Here is a 22,148-nt window from a genome sequence, read left to right on the forward strand (position 1 = left end):
GCCGTTAGTAATGATCATGATGATTTGTATTCATGTTGTGCGTTCCTCGACCTGCAGCATATTACAGTGGCAGGAATGAAATGCCTTTTCAATCATTTTTCAATCATGTTTCAAAAATCACAAGACAATGCCAGTGCAGTCATTCATTCTGAATGAGTAGGAAGATGCAAAAGCTGTAGCCAGAAATACCCAGTTTGCATGAACAATGTAACACCTGATAATTAACTCTTACATCACTAGTATATCACTGCCGCTAAAAGTGCATGGGCAACCCTCAGACCCCAGATCTTCATATTGCCCTAAAAGCCCCAGGTTGACACTGTGGTGTCATACACATACAACAAACATGGACATAACCATCAACCAGGGGTTTCTGGAATCTGAATTTTGAAATATCAGTGCTCTTACTGTTGCCATGTTAACTTTTGGAGCCAGATAACAGAGAGCAAAAGAGCAGATGACTTAGCAGGAAGTTTGGGTTGCATCTCCATCCACAATCTATGTGGGTCCAACAAAGAGAAACAGATTGGTAATGGTGCATTAGTATCAGACAAATAAAATCATCGAATTTCACTCAACAAAACTGAACTGCAGCTGTCTTTTTCTAGCTGTGCCACACAGCAAAACATTCTATTTGTGCTCCAAAAGGTGCTATCGCCACAAACACATCAACATGTCCATTTCAGTGACTAGAATTAGCAAAGATCAGGCTTAGCAGATACAAATCAGCGATACTGTTGTTCCCTTTGTTGGCACACCTGTGTATTATAGCAGCCATGCCCTTTATCAGTGTCCTTATAGACATATAGACGTATAAAAAGATAAACATATTATCACATATTCTTTTGGAAAGTTCTTTTATTTTCCAGTATTATAGACTATTGTTTATATGACACATGTATGCACCGCACCCATGGTGTCAGTGCTGACTTGGATAGTTATTAGCTGGCGGTAATAAGTTTTCTTTTTCTTTTTTTTTCAAGACTCCAATTTCAATGTTTTCTGTTCCAATATGAGTCTGCCCAGCTACAGTTTTGTACCAGTGTTATTATGTCTGAAATATTCAACCAAGCATGGCAGGTTAATTATATGAAAGTCGCTGACCCTCTGAAAAACTAAAGAACTAAATCCAGTAATATGGATATCTCTCATGTAATCACTGCAGTAATTTTGGAAATTAGCTCCAGTCACAAGCCAAAGGATGGTAAAATATAAAAGTGGTTTTAAACACCAAACAATCCTTTACTGTGTGAATGTGAACATTTGCCTGCCAGTGGCTGGCAGATGTTAAAATTTTAAGTTCACTTTCCACCCTGGTAGATTGTGATTCTTATGTAGGTAACTGAGCTTCTATTATCAGATCCTGGAGGGTTTTCATATATTTAATAAGCCACATAAAGGTGGATGTGTACAAAAGGAGAGCCTTGTAAGGAGATGTAGGCTCTTTATAAACGGAAACTGTAATTCCAGACCAGTTGTCTGTAGAGCAGCAGGATTAATACAACACTCGGTGGGATCTATGTGGCTGAACCATCTGCTGCCTTTTATTGGGGGAAGTTCCATGCTGATTTTACCTCCCCTATGTCTGTCTCATTTAGTCTGGATTAGATGAAAAGATGCGAGGTTGATAACAGATTCAAAATATTACTGTATGATCTACTGTTATGCACTTCTCAGATTGTTATTATATAGATGCATAAAAAATACAATCAGAAATGTATTGTTTTGGTTGGTATTTCAGGATATTCCATTGAAATCCAAACCTTAATTTGTAATGAACTGACTTTTTTGGTAACAAATATTTTGCTTCCCACTAAGTGACCTGTGAAATCGCCTTTTGATCAAAAGTAGTTGGCCAGAGGTGTTGTGTTGCACGCTCAACTTCTGGGTGACCAGTTGCTTTTTGCAGCTACTTGAAATCATTCACTAAATGTGAAAAGAAATTTGTGCAATCACCCGGTAACCAATGAGTTTTTATTCAGTTTTTTGCCCTAAAACAATATTTTCTACAAACCTATTATCATGTAGAACAGGTCGAAGACTATCCTACTAATATTCCCATTTAGCATAAGGCATCAGATCAGATAATCTGCTCAGACTAGATCACGCTGACTCAGCTTTCCTCTTTCAGTGATGAGCTAGGACTGAGACTTCATAAAACACCTGAAAGTTCCTCCTAATGAGGATGATCCTCCTAACCTGAGGAAAATCTGCAAAATGCTGCATTTAGAATTAGAATTAGAATTAGAATTCAACTTTATTGTCATTGCACATGCACAGGTACAGGGCAACGAAATGCAGTTTGCATCCATCCAGAAGTGCTTTAGTGATATAGATATATTACAATATATATTAGCAATAGTATAGATATGTAAGTATACTACAGAAATGGGTCTATTATGGTATGTTATAATGTACACGGTATGAAGTATTTTGTGAATATTCTATAACTAAGTATGTAAAGGCTGTAGTGAGTACAAGCTATGTACAGGCTATGAACAGGATATAAATATGAAAAACTATACAGAATATGAAATAAATAACTTTACAGAAATCTGAGATATACAGCTATACAGAAATGGGAACTATGCAAGTTGTAAACAGTTGTAGGATTAAAGATTATTGAATGTACAGAATGATTATTTACACAGAGCTATACAGTAGTGCAGTTAAGATAAGTGAGGGTGTAGATAGTTTCTACAGAGGCTATATAAAGTGCTAGTGGTTGTGAGTGGTGGTTCACTCCATGTTATTATTGTGTGTTTGAGGGTACAGTTGTCAAAGCAAGATCTACATTTAAAGCAAGATCTACTCAAAATACGCAAACTGAATCTGCTGTTAACATAACTCTTCACAGTGTAACATCAAACAGAGGTGTTGTTCAAAGCCAAAGAAGATGGAAAACTCTGAACAGTAGAGGAATAGGGTGGGCGAAGTAGAGAAAACTGGTGTCTTATATAATGGAGAGGCAGACCTTTCTTGTTCCATGTGGCAGCTTTTTCTTTCCACCTCATCACATCGGCTCTGCTGCATCATCCAGCTCTGTGATGTAATCACAAGGTTGGGCAGTGACAGACAGGAGTGCTGCGTAAGGCTAGCAGGGGTTTAATTGGAAGTTTATAGAAAGAAGCGAGTGTGTGGACACCAGTCCCAGCTGCAAGTTGTTCACTAATCAAAACCAAGGTCTGAGCCAGGAAAAGTACAATTTAAGGACCTTTATCATTCAGCAGTATAAAAAGCTTGTGATTTTTGCAAGTGATCTGTTATTTCAATTTATTAGTCCCCTAAAAACATACCATAGTTGACAGGATATTAATGATAAGAAACACTCTTGGCTCTTTATAGAATATGAAGGAACAGAGTTATTTTCAAAGAGACATGCTTATTTAAGCAATTCATTGAAATTAACAAAGAAAAAAGTGTTTTTTGAAATTACACCACTCTTAGTTAACAAAGGTGCTCTTTTGGGATATGTCTTATTTCACTGAGGAGAGATCAATAGAGAGAACTAAACATAATTCATGATGATTTTAAGTTATGGTATTTGGCGATTAGATGCCGATGACCCATCACAGTAGAATAAAATGAATTAGGACAGGATACGTTGAAAACTTGGATGAAGTGACTTGCGTAAGGCAGAGATGAGGGGGAGTTGGGTTGCACGAAGGAGTCTGCAAGGGAGAATGAAAGATGAGTGGTGTGATTTAAAATATGCAGAGAGGAGACTGATTGAAGGTGGGCTGAGTTCACTCAGAGTGAAGGGAGGCAGAAAGATGATTGGACTACAGCAATGATGTCAGCACTGAGTTTTACAGCATGGGAAAGTGGAAGTGAAGTCATGTAGGTTTTGTATGTTGGAGGCAGGATCTAAAGTGTACAATCACACCCCTAATAAAGAGGAAACAGAACTGTAACGTGTAACAAATGAATTCTTGTAATGTCAGTGATGATAGCCATTGTCATAATGTTCAACATGTTCAGGCAGGTGGAAATCTCTTTCTGTTACTGCAGTATATTTCCAGTGTTGGACATTTTTCCTCCGACTGAAAAATGCTTTAAAGATACTACATCTCCTCAGAGACCAATACTGAGGGATACTGCTGAGGTGGTGTACAGAGACAAACTGTGTCCTTGTTCAACAAATTATGGACCTAACTGTATGTGAGCTTCTACCTGAGCTTCGTCTGAACACTGCTTATATAGACAAAAATATAACTTGAGGGAATCTGACCTTTTGTACTAAGGAATTATGGTCACTGAGAAAATTTGTTTTAATTGTCTGAAGTTCTTTTTGCATTTCATCTCTTGTGTTTTGAAATATTTCTGAATTCCAGGCTTACGAATAAATATCTTGGGTTTTGATGTGATCCAACACTTTTGGAGTCCAGTAGAGTATAACATGCAAATACATGTAAAATTAGCTGATGCTACATTATTATTATTAATATAATGTGTGTATGTGATACTAATGTAATACTCTAACGTGAACACCATTGTGGCTGTATATTGAGTTCTTTTACACATACTATTTGCATCTTGATTAATCTCAACAGCTTTATACTTTAGACCTCTTCATATTTGCTGTCTTGCAGAAAAAGAGCAGACAAGAAAGTTGTGGTGAGGGCAGTGGGGTGGAGATCCTGGAGAACAAACCATATGAGGACGGCCCTGGCGGCTCGGGTCAGTACACTCACAAGGTCTATCACATCGGCAAACACATCCCATCCTGGTTTTGTGCCATTCTGCCTCAAGCTGCCCTTCGAGTGGAAGAGGAGTCTTGGAATGCTTACCCCTATACGCGAACCCGGTGAGGGAACCACAGATACAGAAAATAAAGTGATGGAATTTTATTTCCGGGGAACACATTATAAAACTGTCCCCCTGTGCCTCTTGTAAAACAGTTGCTCCCTCTTAATGCTTAAGCGTACGTTACATGAGGTTGGCTTTATCTGAAGTAGAAATGCTGACCTTTCAGAGATAAAATGTTGTTAATGGTTTTTATTATGTTCTTTTTATTATTATCTGCTGATGGCAGTGTGTTCTTTCTTTCTTTTTTCTTTTTTTAAATACAACAACTTCAGCTGCATGACCACATATTCATTTGCTGCCAACTTTGAATATCATCCTGATGACTTAATGTGTTGGAACCAGCCACTCCAACTGCTTTCTAAGCCCATCAAGTGTTAAGGGAATTTTATTGGCACCACTTTTTACTTTACAACTGATGCTGATTTGCAGCATTTTACATGAGCTCTGCTTACAGGTGCTGCACTTTACTTCAGCTTAGGCTTTTTTCTGCTGATGCTCAGCTACATTTTAAAGGAGATGCACTTACTAGTAACTTTAACCATTTCCACCCTGGAGGTCCCTGTCTTAGGACCAGGCTGTTAAAATGCAGCCCATTGCAATTTCTTGAAAGGATGCTGAGCATGGGATATTCAGTGAATTGTTGTGCTTCGTTTCTGTTGACTTTCACTTGAAGATATCTAATTGCCTATGCATCATTGGGGGGGGGGGGGGGGGGGGGGGGGGGGTCATGAGATCTAATATTGACTTGGGATGAAGGATCCTGTTAACTGATGCATGATACCACCAATGACTTCTAGCAAAGAACCCAAACACTGGTTCTTGTATTGTTTCAACCATGTGAAGATGCCAGAGCAGCTTTTCACTATTGCCTCTGACAATCCTAGATTGTGACACTGCATTCACACTTCATATGATTTTGAATTGGAAATTAGGATTATTACTTTCAATAGCAGTGATTTTGTGCTCAAAGCGTTTTCTTACTACAAGGCTCATTCACCCTGTCATATACACTTGCACTACTAATACTGCTTTATATAAACTGCTCTTTTCTGCATCTAAGCACTTAATAAACATTCTTACACACTGACACTCACACTCTGATGGATACTTCGAGGTCAATTCAGGGCTTGGCATCTTGCCCAAGGGTACTTTGATATGTAAACTAGGGGAGCATAGTTCCCCTAGAGGGATTGAGCCATCAACCCCCCATCTTGTAGATAACTGGCTCTACTTCTGGAGACCCAGCTGCTCATATTGCTTTTCCATCCAAAGCAACAATTTCTTTTTCTTTCCTCAGGTATACCTGTCCCTTTGTTGAGAAATTTTCTATAGACATTGAGACTTATTATAAACCAGATACTGGAAATCAAGTGGATGTCTTCAATATGTCCTCTGCTGAGAAAAGACAGAGGACTATTGGTAAGTTTATCGTCATGCACACTTAAAAACTCACTCTCTCTGCACCATTACGCTAAAATTGTGCCTCTGGGATCAACTGCCTGGTCGTCGTCTCCTCATAAGCAGGATCAGAAATCGAATTTACACAGAGTTATTTGCAATGAAAGCGCTGACAGTGTGGTGCAGAGGGGATGTAGGCTGTGGAGTGTAAGAGCTTGTGTTGAGCCTCCGCATACTAAAATTCACTGGGGTGCAGGGAAAATGTGCAGTCAGCTCCAGACACGATCCCGGCAGGGACTGATTACATAAAAGACACACACATAAAATCACATTCTTTTCTTGAGGTGAGTGAGGACATTGAGACATACCTGCTGCTTGAATCTGCCTCAGTTTAGCAATTCATTATGTCTTTGTTTCCCTTGTAGACCCCATAGACATCGTCAAGGACTACATACCTCCTCATGAGTACCTCGTGGAAGAAGACCCTAAGCTGTATCAGTCAGTCAAGACTAAACGGGGTCCATTGTCAGAGGACTGGATTGAGGAAATTGGCCAGAACCTGGGTCAGAGTTCTGTCATGTGTGCCTACAAGCTGTGCAAAGTAGAGTTCAGATACTGGGGCATGCAGTCTAAGATTGAACGCTTCATTCATGATGTGGGTAGGTATGGCTTGCGTGTATGCATGTTTTTATGTGGTTCAGATCTTACAACCTACAGACATATATTTTACTGAAAAACAAGGAAAAACCAAAGTCTAAGATAACTGTAGAAGCTAAAATAAAAACAAAAAAATCCCTAAAGATCCTTAAAGATTAGCAAAAACTATGACTATATCAATATTTAATCCCAGTGTCCAATAATCCTGCAAACTGTGACATCCTAAAGAGGACTGAAATGCACAACTTGGAAGAACAGATAAAAATTCCAATTTTATTTGTTAATTCAAGATTTGGTACATAGGTAGTTAATCTATTCATATAACAAATTGCATAACAAACCAGAGGATTCTGGCTAGGTTGGCAAGATATGTCGAGTTTATAATCTAAGTTTTCAATGGCTGTTTTTTACCTGGCTAAATCATCATGGTAATTTATCTTTATTTTTATTAAATCTTTTAACTAAATCAAATCTATAAATTTTTTATTTAGAGCATCTTTCGAGTGCTGGGTGACTATGTTTTATATGTGCAAGTTCTTAAGCTTTACTAACATTGCAAATGAAACCATCGGTAAAGAGCAGTACAAACTGTGCATTGTAATATCTCTAGAATTTGCACGTAGTTAGTTGTTGATGCAGAAAAAGCATAAATGTCTTTATTGTAATAAACTTAATTCTAGTCTGCTCCAAGTTGCTTTCACACTGCTGAAATTGCAGCTACTAGAACACAGAACACAGGCCGGGAACACCTGTTCAATCAATAAAATTACTTTCACTTTGATTTGCTGACAAACTAAAACAATTTCCACTTCTCCTTCATTAGACTATGAGACAGTAAACTTTGACATTTAAAGTATTCAGCTCTCAGAATAAACAGCAGGATCAAAAATTTACTCAATGTTAAAATAATAAACCTGAGTTATACTTGAGTTAATTTAGCGTTTTACTGCTATGTTTTTTATAGTCTTTTTATGTCACCGTTGGATTATTTTCCTTTATTAACATCTCTGACTGGGGCAGGTGACATGATAAAGGAGATCATTTTGTGTGGAAGAGGAGTTATATGACTCGTGAAATGTCCCTTTTATGTGAGCATGCACAGAATATGAAGCAAAAAGCCTGGTTTAGGAAAGAAAGTGATGACCGCTGGTGTGATACACCAATTACTTGTGAGACATATTATCTCTGACAGAGTTTTGAGGGTTTCTTTTAACCCAGCTAGCACAAAGAAAGCCGAGCTCTGTTGGGCTGTGTATAGACCTCATAGACTTCACAGACCTATTAAGGTAATCTGATAGAGGAAAAGGAAATTGCTGGGTCTGCGCTTCCACAGGCCCGCTGGTTTAGAGACTTATTCCCGTTAACGAAGCAAGATGAACAGCTTAACCGGTTTTTCACATGCTATAGCAAGGGAAGGATCTCAGAGCAGCCCTTCTGCCCTCGGTGTCAGACCACTTTGAAGAACCATCACCCCACAGCAGCTTTTTATTTCTGTGACACACAGTTTACACAAACACCCATTGTAAAACCCGCCTATGGTGCATCATAAACCCTAAGGCATTGAGTGTGTATGTGTATGTAAGTGCGTCTGTGTATGTGTATTCATGTGCATGTGAGTGTGTGTGTCTGTGTTTGTGTGACCTCCTGCTCACCAAAAGGGTCATAAAGGCAGGAAGTTTACTAAATAAGAAAACAGAACCCTCACATAGGATGTGTCCCTATAATAAATGTCTTTAATCATACAGTTTGAACCACGATTTACAAATTTAAGTAACACAATGACAACATTTAACAATTTCAACCTAACAGAAATACACACAGACCAGGCACTTAGATATACACAGTATGCAGCTAATCACGTGAGGAGGACGCAGAAGAGCTGACACAAAAGACAAGCCTCACAACAACACAAGTCAGAAAGTCAAAAACAAAATGTAGTCTGTGTCACGGCGGTGGAATGGACTCAGGCGCAGACTGAGAAAGCACGCTTCAAACAGTTCTTTATTAATCACACTGGTGCGCTATATATACGTGAAGGGGGGGAAACACCAGGGTCCCGGGGGTCAACAGGTTAGGGAAACACACGCCTTCATACTCGCTCCACTCCTTGTCCACACAATCTCCACACAAGCAGCTCCACTCTCACGCACGGGGTCCAGGGGTCACGAATGAGGGCAGATCCAGATAAACCTATTTACAGAGATGAGGATTAAGCCAAGGCAAGCACGGGAACAACAGAATCACTATAGAGACGGGCAATACTAACGAGAGTTACTCAATATTCCAGCGACAAGTAGCTCAGAGCCCCTGCCTTAAGAAGAGCCAGAGATCAACTGCAAATCACCGGTGATCAGCTGCAGGTGCGTAGGCCAAGGGCGGGAGCCCAATCTGAGCCCCGCCCAGGCAGACAGGCAAGAGAGAGAGAGAGCAAAACAACAAACACTTCCCATATGGAAAAGAAATAGTAAAAGCATATATGTGAATGAACCAAGTTAAAATAGAAGGAAGTGTCGAAGAAAAACTAATAAAAATGCAAACGATACCTGGTGTAGAAAGTGTCAGAGAGGCAGGAGCAGAGAGAGGTTACTGGCTTCTCGAGATAACAGAGCAGGCTGGATTAATTTCCTGCCTGTGTTGGTGTGTTTCTGTTTTATTGCTGTGATCTAAGACTGTTTATACACTTTCACGGCCCTCAGGATGCTGCCTCACAGCATTTTACTTCCAGACTAGCGAAGCAGCGGCTGCTCTATCTTCATGATATTCTCACTCAGTGGTCCAATCAACACATCTTCAATCACAAAATGTGATTTTCCTCTGTGACTCTCCCGTTTCAGCCTTTCACTGAACGTTATGTTTATGCTAATGTTATCTGCACTTGTTTACTGGGCTTCCGCCCTAAAATATTCACAGGGTCTTCATCTGCATCTCCCCTGATTCATGAATACTATCACACACCAGCTCCAAGACACATGGCCTTTTTAAACTGTGCCTAACAGGTGTTTGAGTTGCATAATATGCTCAACTTTTTTCATCCTTATTCTGAGTGTGTATACATGGAGTTAAATTGCTTTTGACACACCAATCCTGACTTCTGTTTATATAAATGAAAACTGAAAAAAAAACCAGAGGCCAGGATTGGTCTGTCAAAAGCAATTTAACTCCATGTATACACACTCAGAATAAGGATGAAAAAAGTTGAGCATATTATGCAACTCAAACAACTGTTAGGCACAGTTTAAAAAGATATGGCTGTTGAGTTTTTAAATTTATGCACATGTATAAATTGAAAAACGTGACTGTCATAATGATATGAGTGGCGATAAAACACTTTATGGTGAGTTTCAACTGACTGGTTAATTATACAGTCATCACCTAACTGTTCTTGTTCGCCATCACTGCTCTCTTTCCAAAAAAAAAGAGTAAAGATCACTTATATTTCAAAAAAGCAGTAAAAAAAAAAAATCAACTAAATCAAGATGAAGACACAACACAAACCTATAACAAATAGCTGACAGAGAATCGTAAATACCTGAAGAAAGTAAATTGGATTTATAATGATACGGATATTAAGCTAATCCACTTTTGTAGATTTGAGCCCTTAAAATAATTCATTAGCGCTAAATTTTGGTTGCTGTTCCTGCAGGCCTTCGTAAAGTCATGGTTCGAGCCCACCGACAGGCGTGGTGCTGGCAGGACGAGTGGTATGGCCTGACTATCGAGGACATCAGGCAGCTGGAGCTGGAGACCCAGCTGGCCTTAGCAAAGAAGATGGCCCAATACAGCCTGAATGATGGAGGGGGAACAGAAGCCAACAACTCCTTCATTAGCCAAGAGCAGGAGCAGGGAGCAGAGACAGTGGGCTCGACTGCAGAGGCAGAAGGAGCAGGAGGGAAGCTTGGAGATTCACTTGAGACAAGAGGGGAGCTCACAAAACAATGGTCAACATCCTCTAGATCCTCCAATAGGTCATCAAAGCGAGGAGGTGAGGATGTCCTTCTGATTTTTGTGTGTTTCACTGGCTTTTACCACAGTCTGTGGTACAATATTTGTATTGATATACCTTGAATTACAGTGTGACTGTTGACATGAGTGCAAGTACTTATTTAAAATATTGGTCATGCCATAATTTTAGGTAACGCTATAATACACCAATGTTAATCTTTGTTTGTACAGGAAGTCCATCTCATCAGAGCATTTCAGAGTGGAGGATGCAGAGCATTGCCCGGGACTCTGAGGACAGCACAGATGATGAGTTCTTTGATGCTCATGGTAAAGATCAGCAGAATAAAACACATTATAAACAGCTCACGAGCCAATGAATTTATTCAGTATTGTACCCATGCACAAGAAAGATTTTTGCATTTCAGCAGTTCCCACAGATTCAATTTAGTATTTGGACATTATCTTGAAAGATGAATTGATGTGTTTTCATATCTGTGTGTCTTTGGGATGATAAATATTAACAATGGAGAAACTCAAGGTTGTTAATCCTGCTTGCTTCTTTTAATGTTCTCGTTTATCCCTGTGGGTATTTATCCTTAAGAATGAATGCTGAAATGTTAATTAATGAATGTTATTAAAGTTGAAGCCAGAGAAATTATTCTGCCAGACAGAGTCTCACAAATAAATTTTTAAATGTCTTAACTTGCTTATTATATTAGTTTTTAGAATGAATTTATTAGCAATGTGTGATTTCTGAGAAAAAGGTATAATAATTTGTGCCAACAGCTTGTTACTGCGCACTAATGCCATATACACGGTCACTTTATTAGGTACACCTGTTTTTGTGTTTCTGGAGTATCCAAACACATTTTTTATGAGAAAAATTGTAATTCTCAAATGAATGTGTTAGACTTCATTAGATCGATCGCCTTCTAGTTTCTGGAAAAACTTGTGTATTTACCATGTTGCTAAAATCAATTCCATCCCTAACCGTACCCATAAACCTGGAGGGTTAGGGGGTAAATTCAGAAACCTTCACATGCCTGTCTGAAGGTCCTGCCTAGTGAATGTGAATGCAAACAAAAGTGCCTACATTTTTCTCAGTACTGGGTGTGATGGAATAACAATGACCTTTGAAAGAGGACTTTGCAAGCACATCTTTAAAAAAGACCTCTGGAGACTTTGAGGAGGTTTCAGGTTTCAGGGGAACCAGCCTTTAGAGAACCATAATAGACAGACTGATTTTTCAAAGAGTGCATAAACAGGAGTCACCTTTGATGTAATTTAGGTTATTTAATCTGTGTTATGAGGCTGACTGCTTTGATCAGATCAGTGAAGTGTCTCCATTATATTAAAATCCCTCTGTGTATCTTGCAGAGGACTTTTCTGATAATGAAGACATGTTTTCCAAGGAAATCACCAAGTGGAGCTCAAATGATCTGATGGACAAAATAGAAACAATAGAAGTGGATGAAGGACAAGGTAAGTGACTGCCTCACTCTTAATCTTATGCTTTTGTGTACCAAAACAAAACAAGAAAACACTGGGCTTCATTTACTGATATACATAAAGTCCTGAAAGAGATGCACCTACCAATTTTGTTCTTATCATCTTGTGTGCATTAAGGAAAATTATCTTGTATTGAAAGGTGTTATTCTCAATGAGAAGCATGCCTACTAAAGCACAAATCAAAAAGATTTCAAAAGTGAAGAACTGAAACATTAGTGTTCCATGTGGATGAGGCACAGAAGTGTTTCCTGTGAAGTGACAAAGGGGCTGTAATAACCAGGAGTTGGATGTTTTCCCCCTGAGATAGGGACTGTGGGTCACTTAAGAGTAAGAAAGGTTTGACATTTAAATCCATGCCAAGAAAACTAGGAAAAAAAGAAGGAAGAAAAAGAAAAAAAGACCAGAAAAAAGAAGGAAGACAAGGCCTACGTGACCAGCATGACAGCAGTTACATCAGACTGACGGCAATTACTGGGCAAACATCCAAACGGAAAGCTTATGGACACACACAGTTTAAGATTTATGTCTATGCACTTTTTGTGAACTCAGACTGTATATCGAAGATGGACATAGTCACCATGACATCACCCACTGGTTGGTGGGCTACAAACATTTTGAATCCCTCGACCATTGCCATCATGTTTTATGTATTTATTTTTCTCATTTTTCTCACCCCGCAGAGTGAACAGTGCCACAGTTTACTCTGTTTGTAAATGAAGCCCAGTGTATCCTGAGGACTACAGGACTCAGAATTTATAGTTTAGGCCATCTCTTCTGTCATCAGTGATGAAGTCCATAATTTGTTTTCACAGAAACCTTGTACCAGGAGTCAGTCGGGGAGTATGCCGTCAATGTGGAGACACAGATAGAGGTGCCATTTTTTTCAGTGTTCTTGCATTTAATTCCTGTCTTTCTTACACCGACACCTATAATTAAAGGGCTTGTAGATGGTACTGTTCCTTCTACATTATAACGCCAGTGAAGTGAAACTAGAATCCAAAATAAAACTTGACCCTAGAATTTAACTTCAGGAGTGACATTTAAGATTTTTCCTCCTCTTGTCCAGTGTTGTGTCCTTAAAAGGGGAAAACCTGGTTAGGGTTTCTTTTTTCTCTTCAAAATGAAATGTAAATGTGGCTAGCTCACCACTAGTCTTCTCTGGAGCAAAGTGTTTAGACTTTATTTGATTATTTTGAACTCATAGCTCATTTAAGTCCTTTTAAGTACTGCTTGCAGTGTTTTCCTTTACTCCCTTTTGCCTCTATCCCTATCAGCCCACCTTTATTTTCCTGCTTTTTTCCTGTTTCTCTTACCTGCAGGATTGTTCATCTCAGCAGTGTGTACAGCCTTCCAAAATTCATGTCCTCATTTTGGTCCTGCATGGAGGCAACATACTGGACACTGGCTCTGGTACAGTCAAACCTTCAAAATTCTTCCCACAATCCAACTAACTACTAAGTTCATTATAGATTACATTATAGACTATTTTTGGATTAACTGATTGTTTAGTACAAGAGTGAAAATAATAAGAATACATTCTTAAAGCTAAAATTAGCATAGTTAAGTTTTCATTTTTCTGTGATAAAAATATCATTTACATCAATATAATAATAATTAGAAGAAAAAAGGAAATTAATTTATTATCAAAAAAATTCAACCATTATTAAATTTGATCAAGGATAGAAAAGATTGAAAAATGATTTTTTTTTCATACTAAATACCAGGTGATAGGATCTCTTAAAGCCTTATAAAGTTTTCAAATGAAATAATCTAAGCACAAAGACATTAATGGCTAGATACATTTCATACAGTCATAGAAAAAATAACAACAATTATCTACCAGGATATTTACAGGAAATAATTTTACACTATAAAATATGTAATTTTAAAGAAAACAAAAACAACTAACTAATGAAAAGCAGTTCGTTTTTAGCTAGGTCAAATAGTTAAAACAAACAACATGTGAAAAGTGAATTAAAACAAAATTATAGTGGCTAGTTATGATTAGCTAAGACTAGGAAAGTGTTATATATGTTATATGTATATTTATTTAAATGAGCGAGCCCCCACCAGTAACACAATCGGTATAGGAGATGTTCATTTATGCAGTACAGTAAGTCTTTTAATTTTCAAACAAATGTGCAAGGCCTTATGATTGTGTTTCATGGCAATGATTAATAATGAGCCTTTGCTTTTCTTGAAGGAGAACAGAACAGCAAACAGGGAGATGTAAACACGCTAAGTGGAGCTTTTGAGGCTGTGATGAGGGTCCATTACCCTTCAGCACTGGGCCGCATTGCCATTCGAATGGTACCCTGCCCTGCTGTGTGTGTCGAAGCATTCTCGCTTGTGTCCAAGTGAGCAAGCAGCATTTTAATAACATGCTGTCATACACGTGCAAGCTGATTATAGACATAAAGCCACTTCTCTCTGCTCTGCAGTCTTAGCCCCTACAGCTACGATGAGAGCTGTCTATCCAGCAGTCAGGACCACATTCCGCTGGCTGCGCTTCCTCTTCTGGCTACTTCTGCACCACAGTACCAAGATGCCGTGGCAACCGTCATCTTACGAGCCAATCAGGTGTACAGCGACTTCATCAGATCTTTGGAAGGAGCTTCTTTTAATGGCCAGGTTGGGTTTCTGTTTTTTTGGATTGGCACTGCTTGTACAGATAACGCTGATTTAGTGTGCATACTCATGTTTTTGTGCTTTGCTTTATAATACAGGTGTGTGTTATTGGGGACTGTGTTGGGGGTATTCTGGGCTTTGATGCGCTGTGCAGCAGTTCTGTGACGGTATCAGAAAGCCAAAACAGCAGCAGACGGGGCAGTGCCATTAGTGTCCAGGTATCAACTTAAATTCTCTGATGACATACCAAGCTGTTGATACCGTAGACCGTATATAAAAGATGGATGTAGCTTCTGGGTCTAAAAAAGGAAACTAATGCTGAAGTCTTAAAAAGTCTTAAAAAAACAAAAACTGCCGATGTACATTATGGTCCCCACTGGTGTCAAGAAGGACTGTTCAGTGTCTCTCGGTTTATCGGTCAGCTTCACTCCTTCTTAGTTATTTTTAGGTTCAGTAGCTCAGATGCCGATGGCTAAAATGCTTAGCTAAAGACAATGTAATGTAACAGTGGCTACATCCATCTTTTATATACAGTCCATTGTTGATACCAGAAACTGTGTTTAGCTATGCTAAAATACGTGGAAAACTAGCCAACATGTTCAATGCATTGCATTCTTGCATTCAACTCCATCCTTGCTTTATATGAACTTGTCTGACAATTTTCATTTGTGTATGTCCATGAGTGCGCAATGGTGTGACTTATTCTGTTTTTACTGTAAGCGATATGTTGTCAAATGCAGTACAGTGTGCTAAATGTGACCCTTGGGGGGAAATATATGAAGAAAATATGTACATTAGATGTAACAAGACTCTGAAGCCATGCTAGTGGGTCTGCATGGCAAGACAATACACAGTGTGGCACAGCGGTGCCTGGAACTGAATGGTAAACTAGAGCAGCCTAGTTTAGCATATTCTAATGTATTACATCTATTAGTAGGTAATACATACAAAGTGGAAGTAATGCAGTGATGTATGACATCAGTTTTGGAGGTGCATGTTCTGGTCATAAACCCAGTTAAAATTACAATTCATACAATTTCAGCCTTGCATGAAGAAAAGGTAAAGAGTTATCACAGATCTTATGTCACATTTAAAGGGTACTGAGGCAATTTTTGATATCCGTACAGGTGAAGTTAAAGCAAAATCTTGTAGTTGTCTTTCAAGTGCAATGATCTTGTAACTGTAAAAGCTAAACCATCCTTAATTTTTTAAAACATAAACAATCAGCAATTTAAAAATAAATGGGCTTCACATTGCAGGTGCAGCTCACTATGGTAACATGTTTTTCTGCTGGTCTCATTTATGCTAGACAAAGACTCTGGATATTTCTTTTTCTGAGGCATCTCAAGACTATGAATGTTGGTGCAAATTTTTATTACCATTCACCTGATAGTTGCCAAATTATAGTGAGTATAGTCCTGACAAACTAACCTACAGTTTGAGAGTGCTATCCATAAAACTATAAGGCTATTACAAACACCTAAGTCATTCCAAAAAAACTAAAGACTTGTGGGAATAATTTCAATCACACATTTGACAGTATCCTCTTTCATCCCTCTCTCTCAGGACACAGAACTTCTTTCTCCTGGTATCGTCATAAACAGTGTCTCTTCTTCCTCGCCATCCCTCGAAGGAAGCCGCCATCTCAGCCGCAGCAACATTGACATCCCTCACTGCTCTGGGCCTGACGACCCCAAGAAGCAGCTTCCACGCAAACGCAGCGACTCCTCCACGTACGAGCTGGACACCATCAAACACCACCAAGCCTTCCTCACTAGGTGAGACACAGAACTTAAAACAAATGCCACAAATCCTTCAAAGATTTCTTCTAATGTGTTATATTTTGTTTCTTTCTGGGCAGCCTTCACGCCAGCGTTCTCCACAGAGAGGCTGGATCCCGGCGTTCCAGCAACAGCACCATGTTGGAGGGAGGATCTCTGGGGAAGTTCGAATTTGAAGTGACTGACTTCTTCCTGTTCGGCTCTCCACTCGGGCTCGTGCTTGCACTGAGGAAGACTGTGGTGCCCACTCTGGATGGTGGGGAAGGATTTTCTCCCTTTTTATGCTCCTATCATTTATTTTGCCGTTGGTCTAATTTGATGTTCGTCACAGGTCAAAGCAGGAAGTGGTTATTTGTAGCACTTTGTGTATCTTCCTGTGTGAAATGCATGTCTCCAGCAGCTGGGAGGCAGGTGTCAGAGGTTAGAAGTCATGCTTTTGATCTCAAAGGCTGAAAAAGAGAAATATGTGATAGAAGTGCTTACACAGCCACAAGTCTGACTGCACTGTGTCCTTTGAGGTTTTAAAGAAACAGATTACTGACCTGCAGCTGTTGGCTTAACATGTGGACTTTAAAAAAAAAAGAAAAAAGGAAATCATTACAGTTGCTGTCGGATGTTTAGTTTCATTTCTTTGTTTACACAGCCATTTATTTCTCATGGTTTTCCAAAGTAATATCGGAATAACTTTAAAACGTTCAATATTAGGAAAATAAGTTGTTGGTAGATGCAGTTTTATCGGTCTCTTATACTGGTAAAATACATAAAGAGTCAAATATTTTTGTGCTGCTTGCCTTGAAAATGTCCTGGAATTACCACTGGTGAGGATATTCTTATCTATCACCTAAATAACATGCCACAAAAATACAGTATCCTCCCTACTCTTGAAATATGACAGTACAATCACACATCAAATTAGGGCATAAGACATAGGATTAAATATAAACAAAGCTTATACCACCTAGTAGCTTAATGAATCAAAGATTCATATGGATAAAGGTATGATTTCAAACAGGACATACTACAGTAGTTTAAGTGAAAAACAAAGTGATTATGATGGGATATAAACATTGATTGTTTGGAATTCTAAGTGGTTATACACATTTTATTTTATTTTTCATATGGGCATAGTTTTTTATTGCTGTTGTTTGTAGACACTGTGACAAACACTAGAGAGTCTATGGTGTAGTCAGACCAAGACCAGTGGGAAGTTTACATCAGCAAAGTAGTTGTCAAGCTTTATATAAAGACGACAGTCCTATTACAGTTTTTATCAATCACTTTGGTGCAATTCTCACATCAGCTATTGTTTCTACTTATAATTTAGTACTAAATGGACTGGTTCTTATATAGTGCTTCTACTCTACCTGAGCACCAAAAACTTGCCTCATACACACATGCACTTTTTTCTGTATATGTGCTTTCTATCTAACATAAACACACATTCATATTGTGATGGATGCATTAGAGAGCTCAAGGACCGTGAGAAGCCAGTGATCGAACCTATATAATTCTTAGTCAGAACTCTACATCTGTCACTTTCTTGAATACTGTCCAGCACGGCATTAGTGTTTTCAATCAAGCTACTTTGAACTTTTTTCAAACATGTATGAAAGAGCAAATCCACTCACACACTCTCGGTGTTAGCAGTGAAATTGTCCTTTGGGTAAAAGCAAATAGTAACACGTTGTCAGAAGAAGTTTAGTTGAAACAATTGGAAATAAATACTCACAATCTTGTGTTACAGGTGAATGTCATGGCACTGCCAATTACACACATGTGTATACTATACATACTGTACAAACTCACTGAGCACTTTATTAAGTACACCTTGTTAGTACAAGTTTCAGAGCAGAGTTGTTGCAGATTTGTCAGCTGCTCATCCAAATTTAGTAGTGACAGTGACTTTTCTGATGGGAGAATTGCACCAAAACGATCGAGGAAAACTGTTCTTCCACTGACAGTGTGTGACTGGCCTTAGTCTTTCATACAGACTTTGAAAGAAGTCTGAAGGGATTTCATTAAAAACAATAATGCAATACCGGGCAGTGTTACGGAAAATGTTTTGATTAGTTATGAGATTCAGACGAGAAGTGCTTCAAGACAATAACAAAATGTGTGTGGTGCTAATGGGTAGAAACAATAGCAGTGTGTGCAAATACAATAACAAATTCTCAAGTTAGTGGGGAAGTGTGTTACAGAGTTAAGAACTGCATTTCACTAGCCGGGACCACATCCTCATTTAGGTTTTACAGCAGTAGATAGTAGATAATGGCAGATGACTCGAGCATGAATTGAGGCTGTGGTTTGGGGAAGGCCTCAGGGCCTCAGAGGGGACTGGTGGCGAATCCCAGACTGGAAAGATCTCAATGTACTAATGAGAAATGAATTAATTGAAAAAAGGAGACAGGGTAAGGCACAAAAACAAGAACAAACAGCTTCTCATTTTTGAGAAAGGGTGTGCTTCAAGGTGTGGTCCCACTAATGAAATTCAGATAAATGATCTCCAAAAGGAGTGGAGAGAATTACATCGATGATGTGAGAACTGCATCAATGTAACTCAGTAAAACTGTAATGTATTTTCCAGCCTACTATCTAAAGTTATAGTTTGTATACACAGTGTCCCGTGTTACTAGTCACACCAGTCTGTTTATTTAAAACTTCTTGCTGTGTTTCCTGCTCTAGTGTCGGCGCTGCGTCCAGCCTGCCAGCAGGTTTACAACATGTTTCATCCAGCTGACCCCTCCGCCTCTCGTCTTGAGCCTCTCCTAGACAAGAGGTTCTACCTGCTGCCTCCCTGTAGCGTCTCCCGCTATCAGCGCTTTCCTCTGGGTGATGGACATTCGGCTCTCTTGGGTGAGTTGACACACACGCAAACACAGACAAAAAAGAAAGGCACACTTCCTGAGACATTTTGCTGCAGAACTTTATGTAATACAAGTTGTTGACTTTTTTTTACCCCTTGTCTGGCTTAGTTGAAACTGTGCAAAGTAACCCCCAGCTTCTGATAGAGTCTGGCAGTACAGCATCACATCGGAACCAGGAAAGCACTGTCAGTGAGACCTGCATCCCTGTGCCTGTCCTCAACTGGCAGACCTCCCAGAGCAACACAGAGAGTGTGTATTTGTTCTCTTTATCTCCTTTATCCTGTTATTATTATTTTTCTAATGTGGTCTGGATTTGGTTAAAACTAGAGCTTCTAACAATATAGGATTTTTTTAAGACCATTACTGATACAGATGGAAAAAATACAATATTCCAGTATATTGGCTGGTTCATCTGTTGATGTTTATGGCTCTTTCATAAACATCAACAGATTTCCCTAACATTAGTTATGGCTCAGTTGCTTTTTTTGTTTGTGGGGTTCAAAACACCTGTTTTGCCAACAGGGAAGTTGCAGAGTAAGGTAAACCCCTAAAATAATATTGAGAAAACCCCAACAATCATACAACCTTTTATGAGTAAGCACCTATTGACAGTGGGGAGAAAAAAAAGTCCATTGTAGAAGAAATATCCAACAGAACCAAACTAGAACCAAACAGCCATCTGCTGCGGGTAAACCTGTATTTACCCACTGAATTCATTTTGAGGTTCTATTATTTGATTAGCGAGCTGGTTGCAGTTTTATCATTTTGGTTCACTCTAATGACTCTAATTTTTCTGCCACTTCAGACTCCTGTCTCTTCTCAGACAAATTAAGCACTAAAAAGCGATTTTACACTAACTGCTCAGCAGCAAATAGCAAACAGAGTTCTTTGACTATTGGGTAAAAATAGTGGAACATGCAGTAGCTAAGCAGGAAGATATCTGGAGGAAACCAAAAACAGAGTTAAAAGAGTGAACGTGAGACTTAAATTTATCAAATGGTTAAAACTCAAAAGGTAACATGTTGTATTTACAACTTGTTTCTCCTTGCATGAGTGATTAAAAATATCATTATTTTATATTGGTGTTTGAATTATTCATAATCATAGAAATAATTGATCATATGTGAATAAAGAATATGACTATAACTCCTCTTTATTCGCAGTGGATACCCTTCACTCCCATACTCTTGTTGATGGTCAGCATCCATCATCAACATCACCAGGGATTCCTCACCTTCGCTGCACCCGTAGAGCCAGTGAGGCCAGCATAGCCAGCCAGGTGTCAGGCTTAGCTGACTCTTACACCGCCTCCAACATCGCTACGAGTAAGCTGACCTCTGACATTGTGTCTCTGACCTAATTTTTGGTCCAGAAGCTGGAAGTTTACATGTTGACATTCTCATTTCCTCCCTCCAAACATCCTCTTAGCAAGCAAATGTGAAGTGAGCCACACTAAAAGGCCCAGTCTGCTGTCACAGCTGCATCTACCCTACCATAGATTTGCCTCTCGGAGCACACCGCCTCAGTTGCGCAAGAAAATTCGTCAGGTTTTTCCGAGATCCAACGGTGTGGAGTCCGAGCACAGCTCGGACGTTAGCTCTGACATGACTTCTGACATGACCTCTGACCTCACTGATGTTACGTCTGACATCACTGACATCAGCTCGGCACCCCCGTCGCCCAGGGTGCTGAAGAACATAGAGAAAGGTACCCTGGGAGCTGTAGTAAGAGGACCTTGAGGGAAGGATGCTACAATCTGTATTCATTCCCTGTGTTCTTTCCTTCCTCCTCTGGCTTCTTCCTTTCTCTCAGATAGTACTCCCAAGTAGTTACAGTAATTACACTGGAGGTCCATAATCCTTCTTGTGAGCCTTTCTGAACTTAATTCCTTGAGAACCACTGTTTTCTTGTCCTGGTGGTGATTCCCAATCAGGCTTACTTGTACCTCAGTAGCTACTTTTGGTGTTGGCAGAAAAATCTCAAAAAATATATACTGATGTTTTATGACACGATGGATTTTGATATTAAATATGGTCTAAGTTTTAAATAAGAAGGTCAGTGTACTATATGTGTAAGTGATCCCTGTGAGCCTAAAGCTTCAGATTGCTCTAAAGACTTTCCCCTTGCTGCTACATCTATATGACATCACTGAGAGCAGATATTGCTAATGTGATCATCTCAGGCACGCAGAAGCCCCACCCACCTGTTGATCACACCTTCTGGTTGCGAGATGCAGCCAGTCAAAAGAAAGTTATCTCAAACAAAGCGTGAAGGAAATTAAACACTTTGTTTAAGTAAATTCAGATGCTTTAGCATTATGAATCATGGATACACTAGTAGTGGCTACAAATAAATCTGTGGAGATAAAAATGAGCGTAAGAGATCCCATTTATGTGGGAAAATAAAACAGCCCAAATAGTAGTAAAAATTGATGTGTACTAATTTATTTCTATAAGCGCTAACTAAATTCATCATATCAAATAAATTGCTGTATCCAAGTCATATATTGCAGTTTAGGGATATTAACAGTTCATAGATAAAACAGTGGACAAATACAAGT

General features: G+C 39.1%; 1 protein-coding gene across 2 annotated transcripts in view; it reads left to right on the top strand.

Moving 5' to 3' along the window:
* The window catches only part of pitpnm2 (phosphatidylinositol transfer protein, membrane-associated 2), a 42,260-nt gene that overhangs the window by 14,648 nt on the left and 5,464 nt on the right, over positions 1 to 22,148 (top strand). Inside the window, exons 3-19 of one of the 2 annotated variants that reach the window (XM_026173091.2) lie at positions 4,593 to 4,807; positions 6,107 to 6,228; positions 6,633 to 6,866; positions 10,508 to 10,846; positions 11,038 to 11,133; positions 12,184 to 12,288; positions 13,128 to 13,186; positions 13,635 to 13,725; positions 14,519 to 14,672; positions 14,757 to 14,946; positions 15,042 to 15,161; positions 16,510 to 16,721; positions 16,805 to 16,980; positions 19,407 to 19,577; positions 19,697 to 19,837; positions 20,752 to 20,913; positions 21,017 to 21,295. In XM_026173091.2, coding sequence (XP_026028876.1) covers positions 4,593 to 4,807; positions 6,107 to 6,228; positions 6,633 to 6,866; positions 10,508 to 10,846; positions 11,038 to 11,133; positions 12,184 to 12,288; positions 13,128 to 13,186; positions 13,635 to 13,725; positions 14,519 to 14,672; positions 14,757 to 14,946; positions 15,042 to 15,161; positions 16,510 to 16,721; positions 16,805 to 16,980; positions 19,407 to 19,577; positions 19,697 to 19,837; positions 20,752 to 20,913; positions 21,017 to 21,295 — 2,866 coding nt within the window. The remainder of the gene's footprint in view (positions 1 to 4,592; positions 4,808 to 6,106; positions 6,229 to 6,632; positions 6,867 to 10,507; positions 10,847 to 11,037; positions 11,134 to 12,183; positions 12,289 to 13,127; positions 13,187 to 13,634; positions 13,726 to 14,518; positions 14,673 to 14,756; positions 14,947 to 15,041; positions 15,162 to 16,509; positions 16,722 to 16,804; positions 16,981 to 19,406; positions 19,578 to 19,696; positions 19,838 to 20,751; positions 20,914 to 21,016; positions 21,296 to 22,148) is intronic. The other variant, XM_026173096.2, reaches the window with a different exon arrangement.

Source organism: Astatotilapia calliptera, chromosome 7, assembly GCF_964374335.1.
Source record: "Astatotilapia calliptera chromosome 7, fAstCal68.1, whole genome shotgun sequence".
In the NCBI taxonomy this organism is placed as follows: Eukaryota; Metazoa; Chordata; class Actinopteri; order Cichliformes; family Cichlidae; genus Astatotilapia; species Astatotilapia calliptera.